The sequence below is a fragment of the Giraffa tippelskirchi genome, chromosome 8 (assembly GCF_054371585.1).
Source record: "Giraffa tippelskirchi isolate mGirTip1 chromosome 8, T2T-mGirTip1v1.2.pri, whole genome shotgun sequence".
Taxonomy (NCBI): Eukaryota; Metazoa; Chordata; class Mammalia; order Artiodactyla; family Giraffidae; genus Giraffa; species Giraffa tippelskirchi.
In genome coordinates, this window is record NC_137282.1 from 28,876,143 (window position 1) to 28,900,331 (window position 24,189).

Below are 24,189 nucleotides of genomic sequence, written 5' to 3' on the forward strand. Positions count from 1 at the left end.
GGCGAGCAGGACCCTGCGCCTTGCGGCCTCCCCAGTCGTGACCTTTGACTTCTCTGGCACTGGCTTCTCTTCAACAAGATGTGCGATCTCTACTCTGATTCCCGTCCTGTCCCTTGATGGTCCAGGGTGTTTTACACCCACCTGCTTCTCTGTTAACTTTTCCTTCTTCCTTAAATCTCCTTCCCTTTTTTTTCCTTGCCTGGAAAAGTGCTTTCAAAAGTCAGCTCATCTTATAACCATGGTGTATTTCCTGGTGCCCCAGCCGGGTGTCCCCATCTCCTCTGCTCCACCGTCTTTGGCCTTCCTCCTAGACAGGGAACCCGTCAAAGGAAGCCTCCTCATTGTTCAAGTAATTGTATTCCTTATACTTGCATTTGGAAGTTGGTGTTAAATGTCAAATGAAAAAAGTGAAAGAACTCTCATCGGAAATTTAGGGTTATTTTTTCCTTTTCAAAGGATGAAACAAGGTATTCCCTTTTCTGTCCCCTAAACATGTGCCTGTATCTGCGGATTAGTACCGGTGGTGCCCCTGAACCTGGGAGTGGTGGCGGGGAGGAAGGGGCACTTCTGACAGGACCACAGGGGCTACATTACGGGCCCTTACCTGCCTGCTCGAGCTCACGTAATACGGCCCGGGTGTGTGAAGGTGTGGGCGGTGACGGTAAGTCTGGGGAGGTGGCAGACCCAGCCATGACAAGTGGGAAATCTCCTCATTAAACTGAGCTTGTTTTTGTGTCAGAGGAGCAGCTTTTAGAAGACACACATGAATAAAAATGAAACGTGTGCAAGATGCTAATGGTTTGTTTTTTGGTACAGTTCGGACACTTCTGAAACTGAAGCAAGTGAAAACGAGTCTGTAAAGATTAGTGCCAAAAAGGTATGCCTGTTCTCCTGTCTTAATTTGTAAGATATTTCATATACTATTGAGATTGGATGCAAGTAGAAGAAATGTTTTGTAAAGTATTTCATATACTGTTTGGATGCAAATAGAGACAATGTTCTGTAGCATTATTTTTCATAAAGAGTATATTATGTTTCAGAAGGTACTTTTTTAAAATAAAAATGAGATAGTTTTGTATCTGAAGTGTTTTTCATCACAGAGATCTCAAATGTCTGTGTACCGTGTCAGTTTTCTTGGTGGCCATGTAATGTGTGTAGATGGCGATTAAACACTGTTAGGAGTGTTTGCTGGGAACCCTTTAATCCAGGTTTCTGGTCCTGTCCACTTGTGAGGTTGCCATCTTTCTGTTATGTTCAGTTTTGAAGTTTGGACTTAAGAAATGTAGACCTTATGGTTATCTACTAACAGGAACAATAAGCATTTGTATTTTCTAAACAGTAAGGCTGTTTTCTTGATATAGCCAAGAAGACAACTCAAGCCCATCAGTGATGAATCTGAAAGCCCTGAAGAAAGTGATGTAAGGAGAAAAGTTAAACCCACAGAGAACATAAGTACACAGCATGAAGCCATTTCAGCGACAGCACTTCCAGGACTTTCGGAGAAACCAGCTGAAGCAGTCACTCCTCAGAAGATAGGACCCCGGAGTGCCGAGTCCTCTGCTGAGAAAGCCACACCAGCCACAGGACTTCAGCTGGTAAGAGTGTCTGCCATCCCCCTGGAGAGGAGAAGAAGCTGAAAATGCCCAGGGGGACGGGAAAGCATTTTCTCTTTTTCCTTTGCTTCTTTTGAAAGATAAGTTTTTTTTTATTTTTCTTATTATAAAAGTATATTTACTTTAGAAAATTTAAAAGGTGTAGAAAGGAAGATAAAATCTTTTAATTCCATCAGCCCAGAGTAAAATAACCACCACATTTTTTGGTCTACACTCTTCAGTCTTTCATTGAGCTTTTCTTATCCTACGTGAACCACATCCTTGGCATGAAGTATTATACATGCCATTTTAACACATGACATTTCATTCATGAATATGCCATAGTTTAGTTGTCTCTTACTAATGAAGAATTGCAGTTTTTAAAATGTAAGTGCTTTGATTTTTTTTTCCTAGCGAAATCTCGGTGCACATCCTTGGTCATTTCCTTAAGAAAGAAATTGCTCTGATAAGAATTCTGGGTCATATTTATTCTCTTTTAAGATTCTTGACATGTAATATCTCTTAATCAAGCTTCTAATGTGTCATAATATGCCAGTATCTTGATTTTGGCCCACTGAAATGGATTTCAGGCTTCTGAACTCCAGATCTATCGAAATTTCTTTGTTAAGCCAAGTTGTGGTAATTTATTATAGTGGTCATAGGAAATAAAACATCACCCAATAACTTCTCCTTTTTAGTATCGTACTCTTGGGTTCTAGAACTTCCTTTATTTTTTTTCCTTCATAGTTTGTTTCTTGGCTGAGATTCCCTATCTGCATAATCATTAAGACAATCATTTCCTTCTTGGGACATAATATTTACCAGAGCTGCGTTGAGGTCTCTGCTTTCTAAGTCGGGTACAGTCAGCCCTCTGTATCTGCAGGTTCCACATTCATAGATTCAACCAACTACTTGATAGGAAATATTTGGGGACAAAAATGACATAAAGTTCCCCAAAAGCAAAAGTTGAATTTGCCATGCACCAGCAACTATTTTCCTAGTATTTGTATGTATTTCACAGTATTCATAGTATTTACATAATATTTGTATTAGGTATTATAGGTAATCTAGAGGTGATTTAAATGTAATGGGAAGAAGTAGGTTATGTGGAAGTGCTACCATGTTATATAAGGGGCTTGAACATCAGCGGGTCTGGGAGTCCCTGGGGGATCCTGAACCCACCTTCATTGGATATTAAGGGGTGACTGTGCCTGGACTTTGGTGGGTCAGCTTCTTTTGAGTACTTCTTTTCTGTCTTGACTACAGGTCACATTTTTTGTGTAACATTTTTAATCTAGTAGTTTTAAATTGTGTGTTACACATTGTTGTTGATAGGTGGTTGAGATTTTGAGTTGTGTTTTCTTCTGAATGTTGACTTTCATTCTAATAGGTAGCTTGATTATTGGCTGATCAGCTTGAACTTCTGTGGGTGTGGTTTATCCCTTGTTGGGGTCAGTCTGTGGAAAGCCTTAGTGGGTCTCCCAAGTCTCTCTAAGTCAGTGGAACTCAACCTCTGTATTCATAGTCTACAGCCGCGGCAAAACAGAATACCACAAACTCTGTGACTTCAACGTACATTTATGCCTCCCACAGTTTCTGTGGGTCAGAAGTCCAGGCTCGCCTTGGCTGGTGAGGGTCAGGGTCTCACAGGCTGGAGTCAAGGTGCCAGCCAGGACTGAACTCTCACCTCAGACTCGGGGTCCTCACCTGAGGGCACACCTGCCATTGGCAGAATGCTGACCCTCGCCATCGCAGGCCTGGGGTTCTTGCTTCCTCTTGGTTGAAGCCGGGGGTCACACTCGGCAACCAGAGGCTGCCCCTAGGTCCTCACCACAGGGCCTCTCACGACATGGCAGCTGGCGATGTCTTCAGAGCCAACCAGAGCCTCTCAGTCTGCAGTGGTGGCCTCCTACGTGATGTGACCAATCAAGAGGATGACCGTCCCACCAGAGTCACAGGAACCACTCACACTCAGGAGCAGGGGATCATACAAGTCAGTGGGAATCGTGCTTACCACACCCCCAGTCTCTGTTGAATCTGGTCAGAGGCTGGCTTTAGGCTTAGTTAGGATGGGTCTAGGGCAGCCCTAACTCTAGAGCAGTGTTTCTGAAACCTTTTTCATTGTTATCCTCCTTAAGAACCCTTTTTAGACATTTTTCCTCCTAACCATTCCCCCAACTGAATTTTAACATAAATATGCTGTGTATCTATTTATGTACCAGGTACTTTGGAGGGTCGTAAACTGTTGTATTACAATCTCTAAGGCTGTTTGCGCGGCCCCTCACCCTGCCTCAGCCTGGGGACAGTTGGAGATGGCACGATCTCGGGCACGTTCTTACCCCTGAGCTGGGGTCTTCCTCCCGCTCAGCTGGATTGACGGCTCTTAACTAGTTAGTGAGGCCTCTGCATTTTCTCCATCTAATTTCCCCCAGTCTTCCTTGTCCTTTAGCACCTGTTACGTCCTTGATCCCCTACAGCACATGCAGCGCCCCTGTGTAGCCTCCCTGCGAGCGTGGAGTAGGCGTCAGGGACCCTCAGGGACTCCACCCCGACCCCTTGTGCCCTCTTCCAACAGCCTGTTGCAGGGGCTTCGGCCGCTGTGCCCTGCTTTCTGCCGCCTCAGCGGAGCAGGACGCTGCTCTCTCTGGACGCGCAGCGGCTGTGCTGCCGTCTGAGGGAAGGTGTCCCGGGTCTGGGGGGCCGGGGCAGCCGTAGGTCTGCGTTCTGAGCATCTCAGGCTTGTCCTGCCTGTTGTCCGATGCCACCCCTCTCCCCACTTTATGGTTATGCATGGCAAGAGAGCTAGTTCAGAAGCTGTCACTTCGTCATAGCTTGGAGCAGAAATTGAGCTGATTCCACATATTATTTTAAATAATTAAAGCTCAATTTCCTCCAAGGCACCCATTGTTATAAGCCAAGTGAAAATTTTAATAACTTTTTATTTTGAGGTAGTTTAATTTGTTAAGCATTTCCTCATATTAAGTTAGATAATTTATATGATTAATATATTAACTTAGAACAAAATGAGAAAGTGAAAGTCACTCAGTTGTGTCCGACTCTTAGCCCACCAGGCTCCTCTGTCCAAGGGATTTACCAGGCAAGAGTGGGTTGCTGTTTCCTTCTCCAGGGTATCTTCCCAACACAGGGATTGAATTGTAGCTAAAGTATTGACAGTGTCTGATAATGCTGTCTTAATTCTTGTTTTAAGAGAACTTTCTCTTACATGAAACTCTTTGCTGTGGTTTTTGTTTGTTTTTTGTTTTTTTAGAAAACTCAGAAAAATAAGACATTTCCTGGCAAAAGGAAGAAACCAAGAAGTTACGCCACAGACTCAGGTATAGAACAGTGTTTTATATGTAGTCAATCATTCAAGAAGTTCTTTTTTAAAAATATATTTTTTAATTTGATAAAGTAGTACATTTAAGTATATAGAATTTCCACTTTAAAAAGTTAAAAAATATGTGACTTTGGAGTAGCTGAGTTTTCCAGAAATCTATCATGAAAGTTTTCAATAACCAAAGATAAAGAATTTAACAATATATATTCATATACCTACTACCTAGATTTAACATCAGAATTTATTTCTACTTGCTCTAGCACCTATTCATTAATCTATTTTAATTTTTCATCACATGTTATACACTTAGACATCATAGTATGTACTCTTAGAAGCCTTTTTTCATTCAATGTAACTTTGAGATTCATGCATATTATTCTGCATCATTTTTATTGGCACAAAGTTTATTGAAAAATGGGAGGAAAATAAAGCATTTTCTCTCTTCAGTTTTTTAAAAGATAAGTTTTATGTTTTTCTTATTATAAAAATGTTTATTTTAGAAAATTTCAAAGGTATAGAAAGGATGATAACATCACCTACAATTCCCTCACCCCAAAGTAACTGCCATGTTTTTTGGTCTGTAGTCTTCAATCCTTTTACTGAGCTTCTCTCACCCTAAGTGGGCTCATATCCTTGTCATTCAGTATTCTACATACCATTTTAATGAATATGTAATATTTCATTCACAAATGTACATAGTTTAGTTAATCTCTTATATCAGCTGTCTGAATCAATACATGCAGTAACCTTCATGTGTCCTAGAAGTGATCCATCAGGTAGATTAAAACTAACAAAACACAGTTAACAAAGATCTCCATCACCAGTAGCATTCAGTAACAGCCGGCTGTTAAATAAAGGCACAGCAAGGTAACTAAGGGACAGCTGTGCTTTTGGCTGCTTCAGAAGTGGGCCAACTAAGGAGGCGGCCACTAGAGGGTGCCCTACAGACAGGGGTTTGAGCCTGTCTTCTCCCATATGTTTGTGTCTTCAAAACCTCTGTACCATTTTTAACAATTTGGTGGAATACTTTTGTTTAGGCTTTCAGATCCCTGGACCTAGAGCTACATTGCTGATAATCAGCATATTAAATTAACCTATCCTGATGTTCTAGATACTTCCAACTGTGCACCTATTTGGTGTTTAAAAGAAAAGAGAGCCAGTGACATCATGGAAGTAGATGTGTTTTTGTCTGCATTTGAGAACATTCTTCTAGAGTATGAGTGAGTCTTTTGATGTTGTCATTTATGTACCTAATAAATTTCTCTTGAAATAGCACTTCTGCTTACCCCACAGCTTGATATGTAGAACTTTCATTATCATTTTTACATACTTTTAAATTTCTATTATACTTTTTTCTTTAAGCCTCTGATTTAGTAGTATGTTTTTATATGTTCATGTATGTGACTTTTTAATTTGTATTTATTAATCTTCTGTCTTAAATAGTTATAGTCCAATTTCATGGACTGGTAATACCTATTTTTGAAATACTGAGGCTTCCTTTATGGCCTAGCACATAATCTCTGGAGGAGCTCTAATTATTGGATCTGTGTAGAATCAGTATTACTCAGTTTTTCCTGGTATTTCTATCAATTTACGCTATCTCTATAGAGGTTATTTTACTAGGATATCATGTTTAAAATTGCTCTTTTAGATTGAACATTTTATCCTTATGAAGTGACTCTCTTCATTCCTAAAAATGCCTTTTTTGGTTTTAAAATCTTTTATCTCATATGTCACTAGATTTCTTTAGTATTTTCCAGATTTTACATACTTTTAACTTTTACTTCCTACCTTTATCTCACGTTAAACTGTTCTTTATTACAAAATCCTTTTTAAATCCAGTGTCCATCTTTGAATTTCACTTTAGTCCATTATACTTAATTATCCATATCTTTAGAAGAATGTATTGATCCTTTTTTAAATTTGTAACTCCCCACCAGTAAGATCAGAACTTTGGCAAGCTGTGATATCTTGGTCTTCTCTCCCTGCCCCCACCCCAAAGCACATCATGTTTATAATACCTGGAGACTGTTTAATTCTGGGAAAAGGGCGATCAGATATGAAATGGCTTCTATTACCTGTTTCTACTCAGGATCTAGACTTTGAACTTGCCAGAACCAGTTAAGAACCGCAACTTCTTCATGGTTCCTGGAGTCCTCCTCGTAAGGATTTTGGGGCTCTATCTGTTTGTTGGTTTCCCTGTGGAGGAATGAGGTCTGGGGTTTCTTGTTCCACCGTCTCCTGATGTCACTAGAAATACTTTTTAACACCCTTTTTTTTTTTTTGATTTAAAGTTTTACAAAAATCTGCATTCAAAAGTGCAGGCCATCTCTCCTGCTTAGCTTCTGAAGAATTAGGCCATGGGCCTAGTCCCTTTCTCCTGGGTGACTTTTCCTCATGTATTTGCCCCAAGAAAAAAATAGCTATATGACAAGCTGTCACTCACACAAGAGGTTTATTTTCAATTCAAACTTTAAATTCTAGTCTCGTTCTGTGACGAGGCAGAGCAGGGGGGTAGCTCCACCCTGGAAGGGTGTGGGTCACCGTGGGTCTGTGTCCAGCTGTGAGGGAGGGAGACTGGGCTCTTCTGTCCCTGATGACAGGGACCTAAACCAGTTTCTTTGTTTGGGTCAGCTTTATAGTTTTTGCAGAACTGAAGAGCTGGCTTCTGGCTACTTACTCTTCGGTTGGTCCAAATATGTGACCCAGTCCCTTCTCCAGTTGTAGCAGGGAGGGAGGAAAGGGCTGGAGTCTGCTGGTCACTGGATCAGACGGCAGGGAAGCCTGGGGTTGTCTGGGAACATCACTTTCCACATGGCTTAGTGTCACCTGTGGATGTGGCCAGTGTCGGGAAGTGCTGGCCACATACATGAGGACTTAGGAGAGAGATTTCCAGTTCTTTTTCTTCTCTTGAGATGCTTCCAGTATTTTTTTAAATCTTAGAAAGGGCTGCAAGCTGACCATGCACATCTTAGATATTCAGAATGGCACATACCAAACTGCGTGTGTCCATGGGAATGCTAAACAAATGTAACACACCTTTCCAAATCCTTCAGAGAATACCTAAGTTTGATTTTTTTTTTTTAATTCTGCTACAGACAAAAAATAGACTCTCGAGTTTGTAAAGCAGCCATCAACAAATTTCATTCTAATTTGAAAGAAGAACTCATTAAAATGGTAAGTTCAGTGACATAAATTGGTTGGTCTAATTTTTTTTTTTTTTAAACTAATCCTGAGCAGCTCACTGTTGCCTTGGAAAAGCTTGCTTTTGCTGCCAGTGTGGTAAAGAGCTCCTTAGAAACTGGATATGATATGTTGTAAACTCATAAACACTTGACTTTGGAAAATGCATGCAAATACTTATTTTTTGTTTTGTGTAGCTTCGAGAAGTCCAGATGTTGAAGACTCTGAAAAGGAAGAATGCTAAGGTAAATCACTTACGTGATTAGACACAGTCCTGTAGAACGTGCACATATGTAGCAAGTAAAGACCCGACTCTGGGTTTTGTGACCTACAGAGTTTGTGTAAGACCTTTTATCTTTTTAGTCAGGCTTTTGTTTGGTCAGTCGGGGGACTGTTCAGGTGAGTACTGATCAAGTCAGTAATGTTGTTGAGATGTAGGCTAAGGAATGGGGGTCCCAGTTGGCCTGAAAATGGCTTTCAAGCCCAAAATGACCACTTATATGGTTGAGTATTATGTGATGTATGTTTATCACTACTGTGTATGTCAGAAGTCTTTCAGACTAAAGAACTGTCTCATGTCTCAGGAGGAAACGGCAGCCTGGGAAGAATACTGGGTTAAGGGTCAGGAGATCTCCTTTCTTGTCATGGTGCTGCTGCCTCAATGTCCTGTTGCCACTTGGTCTGCAAGGAAACATGAGACCCTTCTAGCCCATCTGTTTACAGCTGGACGAAGTAGCGTCCCTGTTCTAGCTCTGAAGTTGCATGAACCCACGTGTGGAAGCACAGCCCCCCTCTACATTTATAACAGAAATGGGTTTGAAATGGATAGTTTTCCTTCTGGTGATTACCAGCCTTTGTTGTTTTTCAGTTTTAATCTCTTGATGGTCATTCCTGCGTCTCTCATAAGCAAGCAGGAGTAGTCTGAACGTCCAGCAGTGGAATATGAGGTAGTCGCTAAAAGTGATAGTTGAGATGATGCAGTGAATTCTGTTGAAATGTTCTCTGTAAAATATAAATTGTGTCATGGCATTCCGGGGCTTCAGTGTTTTCCTGGTGTACCTAGAGAGCATCAAAATGCCTTACTTGATAGCTCACAGGCTAGTAAAATCCACCCCCCTCTTCTCAGGGCTATCTGCAAGTGGATCCCCCTGGACTTTTTCAGTTCCCTGTTCTGTGCCTTCATAGCACACATCACAAGCTGTAATTACACCGTTTGTATGTCATGTCTGTCTTCCCTGTGTGACCAAAGTTGGTAAGAATGGGGTTTGCCATGTTTCCCACTGTGCTTCCAATACCTGGCACAGTGTACAAGGCAGTGCTCAAATATTTACAAAACTAACGTAACAAATTTTTGTTATTAGATGATCTCCGATATTGAAAAGAAAAGGCAGCATTTGATTGAAGTCCAGGATGAATTGCTTCGGTAAGATAATATCTAAATCCTCTTTGAGAACTTACAACAAGGATTTAATCACGGCGTTTCATGTGAGGCTTTGTTGTAAAACTTGCTGCCGTGTTCCATTTAAACACCAGGTCTTCTCTGAGCTTGGAAGCTCAGTCAAGGGAGGTTATGCTGCCGAGTTGAAAAGCTTTTAGCAAAGGCGAATTCAGCCCTGATCTGTCCACCACTAGATCTCTCAGTTCCCACCCAAGGGGCGTTCTAACTGGACACTTAATTCATAGACTCGAGGTTTAAGTCCAGGCTCTACCACTTTTTGGCTGTGCAACCTTGGGCAGGCTCCTTAACCTCTCAGTGCCTCAGTTCCCTCATTTGCAAATGAGCATAAGGGTAACTATACCTCACAAGGTGTTGTGAGACCTAAGTGAATAAATATACAGAAAGGGCCACACAGTGACTGGCATGCATACAGTAAGTGTTGTATGAAGCATTACCAGTTTTCATGAATGCTGTTGAGACGTATCACTTGGTAGGACACACGTGAGCCCAGCTGTTGGGCCAGAAGAATTTCCACCAGGTCTGTATCCATGTGCGCTCAGGAAAACTGGAGCGCAACTCCACTGTGTTTCTGGTGGTCATCCTTACAGACAGGACTGCCGGGTGAGCCGGAGGGCTGGCCGTAAAGCAGCAGCAGAATAAGCAGTGTCAGATACGCTCTCTGCTCTTCAGGAGCCTTAAAATAGCTTGGAAAGTGGTCTTAGAAGACGACCTATAAGTGAGTACTAAGTTTGAAAAATGAGACCTGCCCAAGAAGTCTAGAAGAGGGAGAAATGGGTTGTCTAGGCCTTTGGTTTCCAAATCCAGTCTATGGCCAGGTGCTGCTGGCCAGCGCGGGAGCCTTCATGGGCCCAGGCCAAAGTTAGAAAAGTAAAGATCACGATGGGAAGCTTTTTCAGGTGTTAGCTGTGTGTCGCTGGGCACCGTCCCAGGTGCTTTATTATACCAACTCATTAGTCATCACCATAACCCTGGGAGGCAGGTTGTTTGGCCACAAGACAACTATGTAAGACTCGAATCTGTCTCACAGAGCTTTCAATCCTTTCTCTAGATAGAATTGTAGAAGTTGAGAGGTACAGTATTTTGAAAAGGCGTAGAAAGAAACAAAATGTGTATCATTGTTTTACATGTGGAAAACCTAAGGCACAGGGCAGTAACGTTCCGACAGCCCCCCACCCGGGGATGAGGGAGCCAGAATCTGGTGTCTGCCCGCTGGCTCCCAACCCAGCGCTCCTGCGCACGACCCTGCTGGCTCGGGGTTTCCCAGAACGTGGCACTGGTTCAATGCACAGAACTGTTACGAGGACTTCTATAAAGTGATATTAGAGCAGGTTTTTAAAATATATCTTTGTGAGAATAAAAGATGGTAACCATTCCCCATTCTTTTATACATTGGTCCACAAAATCCAAGTTATCCTTTTTATTTTATATTTTTAGAGACTGATGAGCTACTGAGACAGAAAGCAGGTTGCCCAAGGCTGCACATCTCATCCAGGCACGGAGATAAGTTTCTCCACTGCTTTTATTAGACTTGGATAAAATTTCAGTAAGACAGAGGGGCAGAGGAAAGGCTTTTTTGTCCATGCTTTTACTGCTAAACTGCAATGTCGGTCTACATCCGTCTGGGGCACTAAAATCTTGCTACCCAAGTAAATGTTTCAATTCAGTAGTTCCTAAGACTCTAAAAATGACTCAATGAACTTTAAGATACATAAGGCGTATTTTTCTGTGGGCTTCACTGCTAAGTACTTTTTAGGCATCATATTTCAGAGTTTCTGCTTTATTTAAATTGATTTCAGAATCACTCACATTGATAATTTCAAAGCTAATGATATCTTAAACCACCTAATGCACCTCCCCTGTTTACTTCACTCAGACCCTTACACGTTCCACCTCATATGCCTGAGGCTGTAGTTCCACTTTGTCATTTCTTTTTGGGAAAAATATCTTTTTGTTTTAGGGTAGAACCAGAGCTGAAACAACTACAAATAAAGTATGAGGAACTTCAGGAGAGAAAAGCTTCCCTTAGGAAGGCAGCATATTTCCTGTCTAATCTCAAACACCTTCATCAAGATTACTCAGATGTTCAAGAGGAAGAACCAAGTGTAAAGGAAACAGTAAGTTCAGTTTTTAATTTTCACTCTGCTTCAGAAGACACAGGGCAGCCTGTTAAGAGAACCAGAGCTTGGAGGAGAGAACAATGGAGATGTCAGGTCTACCCCAAAAGCATCACTATACATTGGTGAAAATTTGTTCTCACCGCATCTTTAGCTAATTAATGAAGGCCAGAGGGGTAAAGGAAAAGCCAGAAACTGATTTTACTAAGGTGTTTAAGCTTCAGAGAACTGAATTTCTTGAAGGGAAGTGTATCCTCTGGACAAAACTCAACTGTCGTCAACCTAAGACTAAGACCACTAAAATCTATACAAGTTTTAAAGACCAACCTCTTGTTCTTTGTTCAGCCTGTGTTTTTACTATCTTTTGTATATGAAAAACTAGCCATTATCTCATATAAATGGTAGGTGTGATTTTAGAAGTTGAAAAATGTTTTAAGAGGGCATGCAGGAGGGAAGGAAACGGCAGCCCACTCCAGTGTTCTTGCCTGGAGAATCCCAGGGACGGCGGAGCCTGGTGGGCTGCTGTCTATGGGGTCGCACAGAGTCGGACGCGACTTAGCAGCAGCAGCAGGAGGGAAAAGGGTGGTTGGTATAGATTCTTTTCTGTGATACTACAAGATACTGAATATAGTTGGCCCTGTCCTTGTTGTTTATGTTTTATATATAGTAGTGTGTCTGTGTTATGCTTTCACAATTATGCCTCACCTCTCTTTTTAAACTAAGAATCCAGTACCTAATGTTAGTTCTTCCTCCCCACCAAACACCTCCCCTGAGAGCAGGTGCCCCCTGGTACAACAGCTTGAACACATTAGGCTCTCAAATATGTGTTAAACTGAACTGCCTAATGGTAGGTGATATAGACAAAATTATTTGGGTCATAGTCACTCTGATAGCTTTGTGCTTAATTTCGTTTCTAAGAAAACCACCTTGAAAACATAAGCAACAAAATATTCTAAGTATGATATAGCTGTCAGAATTTTAGTCACTCGCCCTTAGATACAAATTGTACCATGATATTTGGTTTCAAACTCATGAGTTTTATTTCCTATTTTTATGCTGGGTTTGTATTTAATTTTGTCTTTAATCGTTAAGGACATTTGGATTGGCAACTGAGAACCACATCATTAATCTCCTCAAAAAGTAATTTTTCCCAAATGAATTTTATGGACCTGGTGTTCTCATTACATCAGTTCTTACAGTAAACCTGCCGTACAGTTGCCTATGTTTAAACAGCATGAGATCAAGCTGACCCCACAGAGCTCTAGCTAACTTGCCCAGACCATGTCTTGACCTGTCCAGGGAGATTTTGGTTTAAATAATTCAGATGCCACTGTTCTTTGAGCCAGTTGGTCTTCTGGATGAGTAGCTCAGGCTTTGTAGAGCAGTTCCCTTGCAACCTGTTTATCAGTTGTTCTAAGGTGATGGAGTAAAACCAATTTCGTAAAAAGGAGTGAGCAGTGATTCATGGAAAACACTATTATCATTGGCATTTGGTCATAACATTAAACTACATAAAATGGACAAGATTTTAAAAGTTTTTTATAAGTTACATTGGGTTATGTAAGTTTTTCTTTTTTTTCGAGTTATGTAAGTTTTTTTATTCATTTAAAAATTTTTCTTCAACAGTATGATTCATCCAGCCTTCCAGCTTTGCTGTTCAAAGCAAGACCCCTTTTAGGAGCCGAAAGTCATCTGCAAAATATCAACTATCAATTAGAGAAGCTCCTTGGCCAGAAATGAGACCAGTCTACTAAAATGTGCACATTCAAGATTAGTCTCATGATACAGTTTTAGAAGGTAACAGGCAGTATATATTTTTGCACAAAGATGGGAAGAAAACCTGAACTTTATTACTATTAATTTGAATTATTTTTTATTGTTATAACAACATTCTCAGATAAGTTTAAAAGCAGGAAACTGTCTTACTGTTCAGACTGTTTGTATGCTCTTGTCACCAGAATTTAATATTGCTTTGTCATTAAAATTAAATGGCTAGGTATAATAGTTTTAGAGGCCGTAATTAACTTTTCTAGTTAACACCAAGTTTTAAAATGTTTTAGAACATTGACACCTCATCTACCCTAAACATACAGAAGCTTTACCCTAAAAATAAACATCCAAAATTAAGCTGATGTGAACATAATCATATAAGGAGAATTTCTACTGAATTTTAATAAGCACACTGGAGGTAATTTTCAATAAAACTGGTCTGTTTCAGTAAATAAGATTTGGAAGTAAAGTGATAGATAAAACAGCTGATATAACTTATTTAATAAGTTACTATAATTTAATGGTACTAAATCTACATGCAGATTACAGCCTGATTATGTCAGTGTCCGTAAATCTACATGCAGATTACAGCCTGATTATGTCAGTGTCCGTAATTAGCTACTCTTGTAATACTTCTATTAGTAATTCATCAGGAATTTCATCCATTCCATTATAAGCGAGAAGACTGCTCTCTGCAGCTTCTGCTAGTTCAGCATCTTCTGTAGCCTCCAAAATGTAAATGTCATCCATGCCATCATCCCAGTCAGCATCAGAAAATGCACCTTTTGACGACACATGAGATGACAGTTCACGAGGACCCTGGGTTTCTGTGTTTGTTGTGGTTTCTGTGTTTGTTGTGGTATCTGTTGTAAACTCCTCTTCCTGTAGTTCCAAAGAGGGAGAACAGAGTAGGAAGAAAATACCGATTATTCAGATGCAATGTGCGATAATTTCACCATACAGTTGATCAATACTGAATTAAGGTATTCAGTTCAACAGATACTAAAATGAAGACGCTGGACGGCACTGTCTCCAAGGCAGTCGTCGTGGGAAGGGCTCCTCGTTGCTGCCTTTGTGGCGCGCTCACAAAACTCCAGGTTGGAAATGCCTGCAGCTCCTGTGGAACATTCTTTCCAGTCTACACAGATGGGGCTACAGCGAAGGTAGACTGATATTCTTTCAAAGTGGATAGTCTATAGTCTAGCTGAAGGCAAACTGGTATCTGCTATCTTAACAGAGTAATTTCTGTAATTTCTCCATAGTTTTAAAATTAACATGGATTGAAAAAAGCTTTGAGATAACTGTCAACGTATGACTGGATTTTGAGTATTAATAGTATTGTAGCAGCATGAAATTTCCTGAGTAATTTCACTATAGATATAAGAATGTTCTTATTCTCCAGCTACATGCTTGGATATTAAGAGATGAAGGGTTTACTCTAAAGAGATCTGTTACGGACTGAATGTTTGTCAGCCCCTTCCCCAGATTCATTAGGCTGGGATCCTAACACCCAATGTGGGGGTATTGGGAGGGGAGGTCTGCAGGAGGCAGGTGCTGGGATCAGAAGGGAATGGCCCCTGGCGCTCTGCGACCCCTCCTACCAGGGACAACACGGTGAGAAGACTCCTCTCAGTGACCCAGGAGCTGACCTGAGTCCACAGCACCCTGATCTTGGACTGTCCAGCCTCCAGACTGTGAGAAATTTATTGTTTTTAAGTCACTCAGTCTGAGGTTCTCTGTTATAGCAGCCTGAAATGCCTAGGACAAGATTCATCAAAAATAATGTGTCACGTGCACAGTAGTGGGAGAAAACAAGTGTGGCCAAGTGTTTAACAACAAACAACAGATCTAGAGAAAAGGTGCACGGGAGGGTGCCTTGTTCTTCTGCAGCTTAAAACTTGCATTGCAACAGAGAAACAGGCAAACATCAGTAACACTGGTCGGTTAGTTTAAAATACTAAAGAAAATGTTCACTGTTAAAAACTAAGTGATTGATAGGTTTAATATACTGTTTTTTTAACTTTAAATAAAAAGCCAAAATAAGTTGAATCCAAGCAGTGCTAATACTATACACCAAAGGTACTTACCACTTGGTGTTTTCAAGGTGTTACTGGATTAGCAGGAAAAGAAAACTTTCAGAAACCCACTAAAACCACAGCCATTTATAAAAATAACACTTAAACAAGGATGAAATATTCTTAGAGACAGAGTTTGGTTCTTTCAAAACACTTTTTAACCTAGTAGTTTACCAGAGATTCTGGCAATTGGGTATTGTATATCTAGCTCCTACAGATCAAGGAGATTTCTACCATTTCAGTATAAATTTTTTCAGGCGAGACGTTTTTAAAATTGAATTGAATACGTACCAGACGGATACCTAGATTATAAACTCAAGCACTCATTCAGCTATAGCAGGTAACTTTCATTTTAACCATAACACTATAAACAAAAGGCTGATAGATGTGGGGGGGGGGGGAGTCTAGAAAATAACATGACAAAGAGTACTTAATACAAAGTTCTTGTAAAATATTAGTAAGACCTTATATAAAAGGAAACAGGGCAGTTATAGGCAATCCATAATAGAAACATAGTAAATTAAAACACCTGAAATACCACTTTATGTCTACCAGCTTGGTAAAGATTCAGCTCAGTCATGTCTGACTCTTTGCGACCCCATGGACTGCAGCCCTCCAGGCCTTCCTGTCTATCACCAACTCCCGGAGTTTACTCAAACTCATGTTCATTGAGTTGGTGATGCTATCCAATCATCTCATCCTCTGTCGTCCCCTTCTCCTCCCACCTTCAATCTTTTCCAGCATCAGGGTCTTTTCCAATGAGTCAGCTCTTTGCATCAGATGGCCAAAGTATTGGAGTTTCAGCTTCAACGTAAGTCCTCCCAATGGATGGTCTGGTTGATCTCCCTGCAGTCCAAGGCACTCTCAAGAGTCTTCTTCAACACCACAGTTCAAAAGCATCAATTCTTGGGTGCTCAGCTTTCTTTGTAGTCCAACTCTCACATCCATACATGTCTACTGGAAAAACCATAGCCTTAACTAGACAGACTTTTGTTGGCAAATGTCTCTGCTTTTTAATATGCTGTCTAGGTTGGTCATAACTTTCCTTCCAAGGAGTAAGCATCTTTTAATTTCATGGCTGCAAGCACCATCTGCAGTGATTTTGGAGCCCCCAAAAATAAAGTCTGTCACTGTTTCCCCATCTATTTGCCATGAAGTGATAGGACCGGATGCCATGATCTTAGTTTTCTGAATGTTGAGCTTTAAGCCAACTTTTTCATTCTCTTCTCTCACTTTCATCAAGAGGCTCTTTAGTTCTTCTTCACTATCTGCCATAAGTGTGGTGTCGTCGGCATATCTGAGGTTATTGATATTTCTCCCAGCAATCTTGATTCCAGCTTGTGCTTCCTCCAGCCCAGCGTTTCTTGTGATGTACTCTGCATACAAGTTAAATAAGCAGGGTGATAATATACAGCCTTGACGTACTCCTTTTCCTATCTGGAACCAGTCCGTTGTCCCATGTCCAGTTCTAACTGTTGCTTCCTGATCTGCATACAGATTTCTTAAGAGGCAGGTCAGGTGGTCTGGTATTCCCATCTCTTTCAGAATTTTCCACAGTATATTGTGATCTACACAAAGGCTTTGGCATAGTCAATAAATCAGAAATAGATGTTTTTCTGGAACTCTCTCTTGCTTTTTCGATGATGCAGTGGATGCTGGCAATTTGATCTCTGGTTCCTCTGCCTTTTCTAAACCCAGCTTGCACATCAGGAAGTTCACGGTTCACGTATTGTTGAAGCCTGGCTTGGAGAATTTTGAGCATTACATTACCAGCACGTGAGGTGAGTGCAATTGTGCAGTAGTCTGAGCATTCTTTGGCATTGCCTTTCTTTGGGATTGGAATGAAAACTGATCTTTTCCAGTCCTGTGGCCACTGCTGAGTTTTCCATACTTGCTGGCATATTGAGTGCAGCACTTTCACAGCATCATCTTTCAGGATTTGCCATAGCTCAACTGGAATTCAATCACCTCCACTAGCTTTGTTCATAGTGATGCTTCCTAAGGCCCACTTGACTTCACATTCCAGGATTTCTGGTTCTAGGTAAGTGATCACACCATTGTGATTATCTGGGTCTTGAAGATCTTTTTTGTACAGTTCTTCTGTGTATTCTTGCCACCTCTTCTTAATATCTTCTGCTTCTGTTAGGTCCATACCATTTCTGTCCTTTATCGAGCCCATCTTTGCATGAAATGTTCCCTTGGTAGCTCTAATTTTCTTGAACAGATCTCTAGTCTTTCCCATTCTATTGTTTTCCTCTATTTCTTTGCACTGATACCTGAGGAAGGCTTTCTTATCTCTCCTTGCTATTCTTGGGAACTCTGCATTCAAATGGGCATATCTTTCCTTTCTCTCCCCTTCTTTTCACAGCTATTTGTAAGGCCTCCTCAGACAGCCATTTTGCTTTTTTGCATTTCTTTTTCTGGGGGATGGTCTTGATCCCTGTCTCCCGTACAATGTCATGAACCTCCATCCATAGTTCATCAGGCACTCTATCAGATATAGTTCCTTAAATCCATTTCTCACTTCTGCTGTATAATCGTTAGGGATTTGATTTAGGTCATAACCTGAATGGTCAAGATGCTCAGTGGTAAAGATTAAAAAGTAAGAATAAGAAATGGCAAGTGGAGGGTAACAGGTGTGTCCATAAACTGACGTCTAATTTATCACTTTTTTGGAGAACAATTTGATAATACATACAGAAAATATGACAGTAGGAAAAAATACCCTACAATCTAGCACATATACTATGACTTAAAAAAAAAACACACAAGCACATAAAAATTTTGGAAGCTACAGACCAAAACATTTACATTAGTTATCTGAATGGTAAAATTATTAGTGAGAATGATTTTTTCCTTTTGCACTTTATGTATTTTGTAATGTTTTTCTACAATGAATTGTGAATTACTTGGATAAGTAATATGAGTTTTTTTAAAGAAAATTATTGGTTTGGCAATCTAGTAATATCTACCAAAGTTTAAAGTGTAAATATATATATACATACATATGCACCCTTTGACACAATTCTAGAAATCCTAGAAATATTTCTAGAAATTCTTTCTAGATGTAAAGAAAATATGCTTTGATATATTTTATAAAGCAAAAAATGAGAAGCAAAATGTCTGAAACTGGTTAATAGCTATCTACAAAATTTCTTACGTAGCACTGGGAAAAAATGAGGTTCGTATCAGATGTGTGCTGAGATGGAACAATCAATACAACATAATTCCTAAGGGAAAACAAAGTACCAAACTCTGTTTAGACAATACCTGGACACCATTAGCTCGTTTAACCATTGTACCAAGAACTAGTTAGAAAACACAAGGAAACTAAAAACCGTACTTACCTCTTTGAGAAGAAACAGAAGACATACTTCGGCAGGTAGTGGAAAGCCTGAATCACAAAGACAGGAGAACTATTTTATATAATACCTAATTTTTTACTTTGTGGTAAATGTAAAAATCAGTAACTCACAGTCAGATTTGAAGTTTTCTGCTTTGCAGACAGGGTCGTGACATTTTTGATACCAAACTTCATTTTTCAGGTCAACCAAAATCCTTTACATTTAGAACAAAGAGTAAAAATTACTTTCCAGACTGGATAGAAAGCAAAATTCAGTTACATACCATTTACAAGAGATATGCCTAAGACTTAAAGATGGAGAAAAGATAGAAAGTAAAAGGATGAAAACATCTCTGGCAAATGGTGGTTGCCAAAAATATCACACAAAATGAAATTTAGGACAAAAATTACATACTGACCAAAGTTTCTCCCAGGAAGATAAAATTCCCAACTTGTTCCCACCAGATAAGAGATCTTCAAAACATGTGAGCAAAACTGACAGAACCTCAAGGGTAAACAAATATTCAACCATAATTTAAGATTTTTTTTTTTACAAACATTCTTTTGATAACTGATACCAAACAACCTCCCCAAAACTCAGGATATCTAAAATTTGAATGAGAATTTAAAACAATTTAAAAAACTGACTATGCAAGGTACAGTATGAATTTAAATTGATTTATAAGTACTCATTCACACATTCTCTGACCACAAAACAGATTATAAATAAGCAATGAAAAGAACTGAAACTCAAAACTTAGAAATTTAAAACATTTTTCTTAATAACCAAGTGACTCAAGGAAAATTCATGATGGAAATTGGAATATGCTTAGAATTGAATGGAACTGAAATTACATATTGAAATAGGTGAGGGGAATTCCCTGGCGGTACAGTGGTTAGGATTCCTGCTCTCACTGCCAAGAGTCCAAGTTCAATCCCTGGTCGGAGAACTACAATCCCACAAGCCTCACAGTGGTGCCAAAAATAAATAATAAAATGTGAAACTGAGCTAAAATGATCTTTAGAAAGAAATTTAGAATCTTCAGCAGTAACACAAATAATTTAGAAAATGAAAGAATAAATCTTAAAAGGCAGAAAGTGATAACAAAAATTTTAAAAAGTCAATGAGGACAAAATGAAGGCTAATAAAATTCAAGATTAATCAAAATAGGTATAAAGACACAAATGGTATTAGAAATTGAGATATAACTACAAATATAAAATATATTGAAAATATACATTACGAACTTTTTCTAGTAATGCTGAAAATTTTGGTAGAATAGACACAGTACTAGATAAAAACGTACCAAACCAAGCAAACAAAGTTACAGAAAACCCAAACAATCCTATAACCACTAATTTTTTTTAAGTAGTTTAACATCTTCCCACGTTTCATAGAAAAGGAAACACAAAATGGTTAACAATCTGTGTGTTTGGCACATTTACCAAGGAGAGAAAAATGGGCTGGCAACTCAGTCTAAGGGCCCCGTGAACATTCCAATAACACACGTTGTAATAAACAGACAAATGCTACTGTCTCCAAACTCTGCACCTAAGTGCCCCAGGGCGATGCAGGATATTTCTTTCAGGGGATAAGGTGACACCTGACATCTGTCAAGCACCTCACAAACTGCTTGTAATTCACAGGCTCAGTAGGGCATCACCCTTCTTCATTCCTTTCAGAGATGTCCTGTCTTTGTAGAGCTGGGTGTTTGGTACTGGTGGTGGTGATAAAAAGTAGCATAAATGTGGAATGAGACATGATGGTGAGGGTGGCAGTGTCCAGCCTGATTCCAAAGTTTGAGTTTATGCATGCAGTGTTCAAAAAGACACACAGCCCATTAATAAGTATACTTATAGTCAAAGGTCCAAATTTCCAGGTATAAGTCAATGTGATATAATATACACATAGTGACTATAGTTAATACTATATTGCATATTTATAAACCGGTAAAAGTTCTCATCACAAGAAAACAAAATTGTAACTATGCATGGTGATGGATGTTAACTAGACTTACTGCTGAGATCATTTTGCAGTTGTACACAGATACCAAATGTTTTATACCTGAAGCTAGCTAGTATAATGTTAAATAAATGTCAATTATATCTCAATTTAAAAATGAAATAACTTTCTTTCGATTGATGAGTATTGTTTTTTCAAGGTGCTACTAAATTATCAGGGCAAATATTTATTCAGTTGCTTGAAACTGATTAAGTATTAATAGGTATTTCTTTCGTCCGTGGAGTGATGTGAAAAAGTTAAGACTAAGGGCACCATGAACTGAGAAAGTCTGGGAACCTCTGAGCCAGTGGCAGTTTGCCACGTTGAGAGTCCCTGTCTATAAAGAATGCTCTTGGCAGGAGGTCTCTATTTCTGTATATAGTAAACAAGCCTGGAGTCTGTGGGTTTATAAGACATGGTTCCCTGCACAGGTCACACATACTGTGTAACCATGAATATAAAACAGAGGCTTCATAACCTCAGTGTTCCCTGCTGTGTGCGGTGACTGCTGGCTCCTGCCTCAGCTCTCAGCTGGAGTTAGAGAAAGCGACCAGTGCAGGGAGGACCTGGGGAGCCGTGCCTGGGGTCCCAGGCCTGACTCTGCTTCCTTATACCTTTAAAACTACTAGTAAAGCTTATCACTGGGGTAAGATCTCGGATTTGGATGAAGCAGGTTTGACAATCCAATCCTCAAATTTATTAGTAATCAGGGAAATTCAGATGAAAACCACAATACCATTTTAAACTCAACAGATTAGCAAAACAAATCTTAAAAACCTCACAATAGTAAAATTTTGGTAAGAATATGGAGCAGGACAAAATCTGAAAACACTGCTGGTGGGAGTATCAAGTAGCATGACCATTCAGGACATGACAGCACATTCTATGACAGCAATTCTAATTTTAGAAATACACTTTGAGAAACTCTTGCATATGTGCACCAAGTGATATATACAATATTTGTAGCTTCATTGTTTATAGCAGCAAGCCAAATGTCCACAGCAGGACAGCAGATGAACTGGTCTCCTTATATACACAATGATGGAAGCAAGGACAAGTAACAGCTACATGCTGCAGTGTGCACAAACCTCATGGATACAATGCTGACCAAAAAGCAAGTCAAAGGATCAATTTACCATAAGATTAAAAAATGTAAAATGAAATAATATGTTGTTTGGAGATACAAGTAAATATGGAAAAACCATAAAGAGAAGCAAGGAAAAGATTAACACAAAATTCAGGATAACAGTTTCAATCTCTAAAGAAACTGTACTTGGGCCCACAAGGTACTTCTGAGGTTTGGGTAAATTCTGTTTCTTACGGGAAGTGATAGATATGGCAACTATATGCACATATATATGCATGATGTATTTCACACTTGAATACACTGTGGATAATAATGCAACCTGTAATTCTTCAGAAAGAAATACATAGCAACCTGAGAATCTCAAAGTTAAATGATCATTATATGAAATGACTGTCTGGCAAACATTCATGAACAGAAAAAAAAGACTAGGAAGATACACCAAAACCATAACCATAGTTCTAGGACTACAGGTGGCCTTTTCCTTTGTGTTTTTCTGTTATAGATTTGTGCATTGAGTTTTGAAGTTTTTTTTTTTTTAACTGCATTAATCTATGTATATATTATAGCTAGCACTGAATCATAATATCTAAGATGTTTTCCAGCTTTTTAACAAAAGTTTCATGATCATTTTCTCATGCCTGGCCCATGTGCTATAAGTCTGAGCTCAGACTGAAGTCTGAGCTTTGATATTAGGTATTGGCTGGTGGTGGTTTAGTCGCTAAGTTGTGTCTTGACTCTTGCAATCCCACAGACTGCAATCCACCAGGCTCTTCTGCCCATGGGATTTCCCAGGTAAGAATAGTGGAGTGGGTTGCCATTTCCTCCAGACGTTAGGTATTAAAACATAGCAGAATTTCTAACATCATAAATGATAATGACTGGGTTTCTATTTTATCCCTATGCTGAATATTTCCTTATATGATGTAAAATTCTACTTCTGGTCTTATTCATCCTTTATTTCCTCTTCTTTTGCCAGGGGCATTTAAAAGACAACTCCAAAAACAGGGCCTTGCATATACAGCAAGCATTCAATAAATATTGGTTCTCTTCTGTACTATTCTTTGTCTTGAACATGTTAACATAACCTTTAACTCCAATTCTTAAACCCTAACAGAGTAGTTTCCTTCTTGCCCAAATTTGCTCACTTTTGATTTAGACTCCATAGTTGTCAAGGGCCAATGGCTACTGGCTCTCACTTCTTTCTGGCCCCACTCAATTCTACTGTAGTTTCCTCAAGATTTTACTATTTAAGGGATTATTTTACCAAATAAAGTATAAATAAAGATGATATGTGCTGAGGCAAGGTAATAATTAAGATATTCAAAATTAAATATTAAAAATCACAAACCAAATATAAATTGAGTTATAACTAAGTGTATTATAACAAAATAATTTTTATATTATCTTAAATTATAAACATTTAAAATACAATACTGGTTAAATACATAGAACTCATTAACAAGCAATATTACTTACATGATATTATTACTCCTGTGGGCTCTTCCAATGTTTTCACACCAGCGGTATTTACAAATATCATAAACCAACAATTCTTCTGGGAAAAAGTAGTTCCACCGCCGAATTCCTGAACCACAAATAATGTTTCTAAGGGTACTATCACTCTATCATGTTAACAGTTAATAAAAAATAAAATTATCTTTACCTCCTTTAATGCCATTTTTATTCACCAGTGAGAGAACAAATTGATCAATTTCAGGGTAAGGTGAACACTGAAAACCTTCAATGGTTTCTACTGCAACAGAAAAATTAATTATAAATCATAACAGCTAAAAGATAAGGAGTTAAGTTTTGATATAAGTTGTTTAGTACAACTGTCTTTTGCAGCCTACTCCTGCCAGTTTTTAGTTTTTTTGCTTCTCTGCAGTTTGTCTTTTAGGCAGTCAATGGCACCCCACTCCAGTACTCTTGCCTGGAAAAATCCCATGGACGGAGGAGCCTGGTAGGCTACAGTCCATGGGGTCGCTAAGAGTCGGACACGACTGAGCGACTTCACTTTCACTTTTCCCTTTCATGCACTGGAGAAGGAAATGGCAACCCACTCCAGTATTCTTGCCTGGAGAATCCCAGGGACGGCAGAGCCTGATGGGCTGTCGTCTATGGGGTCGCACAGAGTCGGACACGACTGAAGCGACTTAGCAGCAGCAGCAGCAGCATTCTCACAAGGAAGCAGGTAAAATGCAAACCTCTCAAATCAAATAGTAGCTAG

The 24,189-nt window shown here is 39.4% G+C and overlaps 2 protein-coding genes across 26 annotated transcripts in view; one reads left to right on the forward strand and one right to left on the reverse strand.

Annotated features, from left to right (window-relative positions):
• Positions 1–13,684, forward strand: part of CENPU (centromere protein U) — a 39,073-nt gene extending 25,389 nt beyond the window's left edge. For all 8 annotated transcript variants that reach the window (XM_081521868.1, XM_081521867.1, XM_081521864.1 and 5 more), the window contains 9 exons: positions 817–877; positions 1,362–1,595; positions 4,861–4,927; positions 6,041–6,149; positions 8,028–8,106; positions 8,310–8,357; positions 9,474–9,535; positions 11,529–11,685; positions 13,312–13,684. In XM_081521868.1, the coding sequence (XP_081377994.1) occupies positions 817–877; positions 1,362–1,595; positions 4,861–4,927; positions 6,041–6,149; positions 8,028–8,106; positions 8,310–8,357; positions 9,474–9,535; positions 11,529–11,685; positions 13,312–13,425 (931 nt within the window). In that variant the 3' untranslated portion in view covers positions 13,426–13,684. The remainder of the gene's footprint in view (positions 1–816; positions 878–1,361; positions 1,596–4,860; positions 4,928–6,040; positions 6,150–8,027; positions 8,107–8,309; positions 8,358–9,473; positions 9,536–11,528; positions 11,686–13,311) is intronic.
• PRIMPOL (primase and DNA directed polymerase) overlaps positions 13,514–24,189 on the reverse strand; it is an 87,950-nt gene continuing 77,274 nt past the window's right edge. For 11 of the 18 annotated variants that reach the window (XM_081521856.1, XM_081521848.1, XM_081521843.1 and 8 more), the window contains 5 exons: positions 23,626–23,715; positions 23,439–23,547; positions 19,006–19,088; positions 18,878–18,924; positions 13,514–14,337 (listed from right to left, as the gene is read on the reverse strand). In XM_081521856.1, coding sequence (XP_081377982.1) covers positions 14,074–14,337; positions 18,878–18,924; positions 19,006–19,088; positions 23,439–23,547; positions 23,626–23,715 — 593 coding nt within the window. In that variant the 3' untranslated portion in view covers positions 13,514–14,073. The remainder of the gene's footprint in view (positions 14,338–18,877; positions 18,925–19,005; positions 19,089–23,438; positions 23,548–23,625; positions 23,716–24,189) is intronic. The other 7 variants (XM_081521860.1, XM_081521852.1, XM_081521846.1 and 4 more) reach the window with 1 other exon arrangement.